The sequence below is a fragment of the Ursus maritimus genome, unplaced genomic scaffold, assembly GCF_017311325.1.
Source record: "Ursus maritimus isolate PB19 unplaced genomic scaffold, ASM1731132v1 scaffold_14, whole genome shotgun sequence".
Classification (NCBI taxonomy): domain Eukaryota; kingdom Metazoa; phylum Chordata; class Mammalia; order Carnivora; family Ursidae; genus Ursus; species Ursus maritimus.
In genome coordinates, this window is record NW_024423786.1 from 70,460,896 (window position 1) to 70,467,251 (window position 6,356).

A 6,356-nucleotide genomic window follows, 5' to 3' on the forward strand; every position below is an offset into this window, starting at 1 on the left:
CCCCCCCCCCCCCCCGTGCTCCCCGCCACCGGCAGGGCCCCTCCCCTGGCTGTGCTGCACCCCCAGGCCTCTCAGTTCCTCTGTCATGGAGCCAGGGAGCCCTGCGTGGAGCCTCCCAGCCCGCATATTAAAGATGGGCTTCGTCAAGCTCTGTCGCTCAAGCTGATGGGTAGTTCCCGGAGTGGGAAAGATTCCGAGGCTGTCCCAGGACACGGGAGGCCTTCTCTGATGGGTCAGCGATGCCTGCCGCGGGCACGGGCGGGAGGAGGACGTGCGGCTGCACGGAGGCCACGCACTGGCTCTCCCTGACCCGCGGGATCTCCGAGTTCTCTCATTGCAGGCTGTGATCATGACGTAGTGAGTGCCCCGTCCCTGGACGTTCCAAGCAAGGGCTGAAGGGCCCTGGGTCGGGGGTGCCGGCGAGGGGCTTATCTCTGCTTCTAGTGCTGGATTCAGGGCCGTTCGTGTGTCTTATCACCACACGGTCCGGCCAGGGCCTGAAGGACTGAGGCAGGAACGCAGCGTCAGGCCTGCTGTCTGGCCCTGGGGCTTGGGGCCGATGGGGGTCTGTTTCTCTCCCACCCTCCAGACTGGGAACTTGCTGCTTAGTGGCCGTGTGACCCTGGGCAGAAAGACTCAGTCTTTCTGAGCTTCAGTTTCTTCATCTGGAAAATGGGGTAATAGTCATAAGGCTGTTGAAGGGATTAAGTGAGATTGCTGGAGCTCTTAGAAGCCGGCCGGGCCTGTGGTGAACACACGGTGGGCATCGATCCCCGCGTTCCTGCCGCTGGAGGCGCTCTGGCCAGCGGAAAGGCCTGGGGCGGGGCCGGGGGGGGGGCTTGAGCCCCTCCCGCTCTTACAGTTAGTGCTTTCTTGACATCTGAGACTGTAGGCCCCCACCTTGCCCTCTTTCCCTCCCGGATGTCACTGAAACCTGAGGTGCCCAGAGCCTCAGGGGACAGGGCATGGGGTGTCCTGCTCCATCCGGAGGCACTTCCCGGTGGCTTTTGGGCCCCACCTTTGGGTCATGTGGCAGCTGCCTCTCTAAAAGCTCCCAGCCCAGGCTCTGTCCTGCTCTGAACGCCCCGGTGGCCGGGAGTCTGTGTCCCCAGAGCTGTGGCCACAGGGAAGCAGGCTCAAGAACAGCCGGGCTGGGGACAGCTTCACCATCTCTTGGACGTGTCTGGTCTGCGCCCCCACCGCCCCCCTCTGCCTGCTGGACTTGCTTCGCTCCCCACCTCCTGTGTCGAAGTCACCTCGTCTGCTCAGGTAGCACACCCCTGGAGCCTCTGTCCCCGTCCCCTCCAGACGATGCCTGGCATCCCCACTGGCCAACCTGGGCATCTGCCAGCAGCGATCCTAACTGTTGTCTTTACTGCCTCATCCAAGCCCACAAGTTGCTTTGTGACCTGGGGCAAGTCTCAGCCTCAGTTCTCGAATCTGTGAAATGGGGAGCCGGCTTCCTTACTTGCTGAGGCCTCTTCTACCAAACCAGTCTCTCTCTTTTTTTTTTTTTTAAAGATTTTATTTATTTATTTGACAGAGATAGAGACAGCCAGCGAGAGAGGGAACGCAAGCAGGGGGAGTGGGAGAGGAAGAAGCAGGCTCATAGCAGAGGAGCCTGATGTGGGACTCGATCCCATAAAGCCGGGATCACGCCCTGAGCCAAAGGCAGATGCTTAACCGCCGTGCCACCCAGGCGCCCCTCTACCAAACCAATCTAATAACATTTCTTATCTGATCTAACTATATGCATCCTTGAGCAAGAGTCAAACAGGTGTGCATATCCCTGGTTGAGGATATTGTCCCACATTTCTGAAACCGAGTCTTTAAGGACTCCAGAGCTGTGTGACTTTCCTGGCACTCCTGTGTTTGTGGCCATGGAGTGTGCTTGAGACGTTTGGCAAGTTTGTGGTGCTGGGGTTTCTGTTCATGGGTCCTGTTCTGGATCTTTCTTTGTGGTGATGCATTCACTAAGAGCCTGGGAGGGGGTCCCCACACCCCTAGCATCACACACACGCACTCACACGCATGTACACACACGGCAGAATGGGGCCATGGGAAGTGGACTCCTGGCCTGATAGCTGGAGCTCCAACTCTATCTCTAATCCTTAGTTTCTGTGTGACTTTGGACAGTGACTCTGCTCATAGCCTCAGTTTCTAGCTGAGAAACGGGAGCAGGGTGTGAACGTGACCTTATTGATTTTCTCTGTGTGGTTCGAGGAGGAACCTCAACAGAAGAGGGGTTTCCCAAGCCCGTGTGACACGGTCTGGGTGGGTCCCAGGTGCCCAGCCCAGGCAGAGACACCAGGAGTCACTGCTGCTCCCTCACGGGCTTGGGAGCTGGCCAGGGGCGAGGCTTCCCTGCTGATGGGAGCAGCGCTCCGGGCTGGGCTCTCCGGCCTTTGATTCTTCCGATTCTGTCCCTTGCAGGCCTCGAGCTGCTCAGAGCCCCAGGTGGAGCAGCCATGACCTGCTGGACGTCCCTCAAGGCCTCCAGGCCGCATAAACCTGCCCCGTGCGGTCCGGTGGCAACTAAGTACCCAGGCCCTGGCCACCTCTGCCTGGAGGGTCCAGGAATCTGGGGCGGAGCCATCTTCTCGGCTCAGTACTCGGGGTCCCAACAACCGCCGGCTCCTTGCCTCCTGGCCTGGGCAAAAGCAGCGTCCACGATTACAGCCCCAGGCCTCAGCTCCTCAGACCCATGGTGAGGTGGTCAGCTGGCGTGGCTGTGGGGGGAGGATGGCAGTGTGAGAAGAGGCCTCCGCAGAGCCTCAAGTCCCCACGACAGGAGACCTCGCATTAGACAGACTGGTTCGAATTTCAGCTCTCTTGCTTATTGGCTGTGTGGCTTTGGGGAAGTCACTTAACCTCTCTGAATTTCCATTTAGAGCAGAAGTAATGATGGTAGCCACATTCTTGGGGTTTTGAGAGGATAATCTAAGAGCATTTGCTGCTGTGTCTGGCCTGCTATCTGCAGTTTGAGGAGTGGGGAGTAAGAGCCGTGAGTGTTAGACATGTGTCCGCTCTGGGGGTCCAGAAACACCTGGCAACGGAGACAGACCCTAGCAGGGGATTGCCGCCCGGCTGGTCACGTGGACTTCTCCCTTAGCTGTCTCGCAGGTGTTTGAAGCAGAGGTCAGATGTCACGCTCCCTCCGAGGCTCTGGCTGTCTCTGGTCACACAGACTGGGGCTAAATCCCAGTGTTGCCTCCTCCTGACTGTCTCACTTCCAGGTTCTGGGTCTCTGGTGGGTGCCCAGTCACCTGCCTCTCTGCTTCTGGCCCGGCTGCCTGGTGACCTTCTTACCTGGGGCCTCATTGTCTCCTGGGCACTCGAGGACTCCCAGCCTTGTCTAACACTGCCTCCTAGTGTGACCAGGTGGGGATTAGGGGTGGATGGGGTCCCCATGGGTGGAGAGGAATATACCCAACTGCTCAGCGCCCTGGCCAGGCCAGCCAGCCAGGATTCTCCCCCTCCTTCCAGCCCAGCCCCACTGAGCCAGGCCAAGGGCCTGAGCCCTTGAAGCCCCGATGCTAATGGCCAGATGGCCTCAGTGCCCACAGGGCCCTGCGGCACCATGGCCTCCGGCGTGTAGATGCCTCAGCCTGGCACCAACAGGCCAGCCCGGAGCTGGCGGGACACTGGGGGAGGGGCAGCTGCCGGCCTGTCTGGGGGCCATGAGCGCAGTGTTTGTCCAGCTGTGGGTATAATGCCGTGGGGCAAGCCTAAGACTGCTCGGTGTGCGTGAGTGTGTGTGTGCGCGTGTGCGTGGCAAGCCAACCAAGTGCTCCCATGAGTGGGCCAAGGACAGTGACGCTTCTGAGCGCTCACTATGTGCTGTCATTTAGAGCCGAGAAAGGCAGTGATGGGGAGGCCCCTGGGCTGGGGTCAGTCAGCGGCCCCTCTGGGCACTGACTCATCACCCCCTCCTAGCTACTGATGGGGAGGCAGAGGGCGTGGTGTATGGGTGCTGAGAGTGGGTGTCCTCGGGGCCGGGCTCTGTTCGAGGCCGTGGGAGTGAGACTGCAGTGAACAAAACAGCAAACTCACGATGCTCGGGTGGCCAGCGGTCTCACAGGAACGGCAGGTGCGCGCAACCCCGCGCATGTCACTCCTGTTACTGTTACTGCTGTTATGAGGTCGGCAGTCGGTGCGTTGGGGTTACAGTGAGGACTGGGTGAGGGTTACAGTCTCCCATGGGTGCAGGAAGATGCTCCTGTGACATGGAGGCCAAGGACTGAAGGAGGTGAGGCAGTGGGAGGATGTCCGGGTGGAGAGTGCGCGGGACAGGCCTGAGGAACAGCGTGGAGGCTGTGAGCTGCAGCAGGGTGAGCATGGAGGAGCCTGGAGGTGAGAGCCGAGGGGCCCCGGACTCCGTTCACGCGGGCCTCGCAGGTGCCGGCAGAGACTGGCTTTGAGCAGAGGACGGACAGGCTCCCCTTGGCTGCCTCTGGACTGGGGTGAGGGCAGGAGCGCGGAGGCTGGCGAGGCAGCCGCCGTGCTGGTGCAGGTGGGTGATGATGGGGACTCAGGCCCTGAGGGTGGGAGAAGAGGCAGGATCGTAAATATACTCTGGAGCACAGCCTTTGGGGTGGGGCTAAGAGGGGTTGCGGATGAATCCAAGGTTTTGGGGCCGAGCTCCTGGGAGGATCGAGTGTCAGTTCTCCAAGCCGAGGAGGGAGGACGGAGAGTGCGGCTGGCGGGGGTAGGGCGGAGGCGGCCTCCAGCCCTCCGAGGCCCTGGTGGGGGCCGAGGCTGGGCCGGGCGGTGCTCCGCCAGCCGTCTGTCTTCTCTCTGTTGCAGGAGCCGCCCCGCGGAGCCGGCCCGGGGCGAGCCAGGGCCCCCAGCCCGGGATGACCTCGGCCGGCAGGCCAGCCCCTACAGTATCGTGTCATCGGAGGAGGACGGGCTACACCTGGTCACCATGTCGGGGGCCAACGGCCGACAGCGGCAAGGTGCACACGCGGCGCCGGTGCCGAAACCGCTTCGTCAAGAAGAACGGCCAGTGCAACATCGAGTTCGCCAACATGGATGAGAAGTCGCAGCGCTACCTGGCCGACATGTTCACCACGTGCGTGGACATCCGCTGGCGCTACATGCTGCTCATCTTCTCGCTGGCCTTCCTCGCCTCCTGGCTGCTGTTCGGTGTCATCTTCTGGGTCATCGCCGTGGCGCACGGCGACCTGGAGCCGGCCGAGGGCCGCGGCCGCACGCCCTGCGTGATGCAGGTGCACGGCTTCATGGCGGCCTTCCTCTTCTCCATCGAGACGCAGACCACCATCGGCTACGGGCTGCGCTGTGTGACGGAGGAGTGCCCGGTGGCCGTGTTCATGGTGGTGGCGCAGTCCATCGTGGGCTGCATCATCGACTCCTTCATGATCGGCGCCATCATGGCCAAGATGGCGCGGCCCAAGAAGCGGGCGCAGACGCTGCTGTTCAGCCACAACGCCGTGGTGGCGCTGCGCGACGGCAAGCTCTGCCTCATGTGGCGCGTGGGCAACCTGCGCAAGAGCCACATCGTGGAGGCCCACGTGCGGGCCCAGCTCATCAAGCCACGGGTCACTGAGGAGGGCGAGTACATCCCGCTGGACCAGATCGACATCGACGTCGGCTTCGACAAGGGCCTGGACCGCATCTTCCTCGTGTCGCCCATCACCATCCTGCACGAGATCGACGAGGCCAGCCCGCTGTTCGGCATCAGCCGGCAGGACCTGGAGACGGATGACTTCGAGATCGTGGTCATCCTGGAGGGCATGGTGGAGGCCACGGCCATGACCACACAGGCCCGCAGCTCCTACCTGGCCAACGAGATCCTGTGGGGCCACCGCTTCGAGCCCGTCCTCTTCGAGGAGAAGAACCAGTACAAGATCGACTACTCCCACTTTCACAAGACCTATGAGGTGCCCTCCACGCCCCGCTGCAGCGCCAAGGACCTGGTGGAGAACAAATTCCTGCTGCCCAGCGCCAACTCCTTCTGTTACGAGAACGAGCTGGCCTTCCTGAGCCGCGATGAGGAGGACGAGGCAGATGGCGACCAGGATGGCCGCAGCCCCCAGGCCCGGCACGACTTTGACAGACCCCAGGCCGGTGGGGGTGGCGGCCTCGAGCAGCGGCCTTACAGACGGGAGTCGGAGATCTGAGCCACCATGGGCCAAGGTGCAGCGTCCGCCCCTCCAGGGAGAGGCCCGGCGTCCCGCGAGGGCCCTGGGTTTCGGCAGAACGGGCCAGGTGCCCCGGTTGCAGACTCAGTAGCGTTTTAGATGTTTTATGTTTCTTCACAGTGGCCTGGTAAGGTTGGCGGGAGAGTGGGTGGCCAGAGTGGGCCGCCCCTGGCCTCGGAGGCCAGAAGAGCT

General features: G+C 61.9%; 2 protein-coding genes across 2 annotated transcripts in view; both read left to right on the top strand.

Annotated features, from left to right (window-relative positions):
• Positions 1 to 6,337, top strand: part of LOC103658483 (potassium inwardly rectifying channel subfamily J member 12) — an 8,468-nt gene extending 2,131 nt beyond the window's left edge. The window contains 4 exon segments of the mRNA XM_008685959.2: positions 67 to 169; positions 2,434 to 2,707; positions 4,807 to 4,944; positions 4,946 to 6,337. Of these exon segments, the coding sequence (XP_008684181.2) occupies positions 67 to 169; positions 2,434 to 2,707; positions 4,807 to 4,944; positions 4,946 to 6,143 (1,713 nt within the window). The 3' untranslated portion in view covers positions 6,144 to 6,337.
• Positions 1 to 6,356, top strand: part of LOC121102629 (ATP-sensitive inward rectifier potassium channel 12) — a 16,079-nt gene that overhangs the window by 3,883 nt on the left and 5,840 nt on the right. The window lies entirely within an intron of this gene.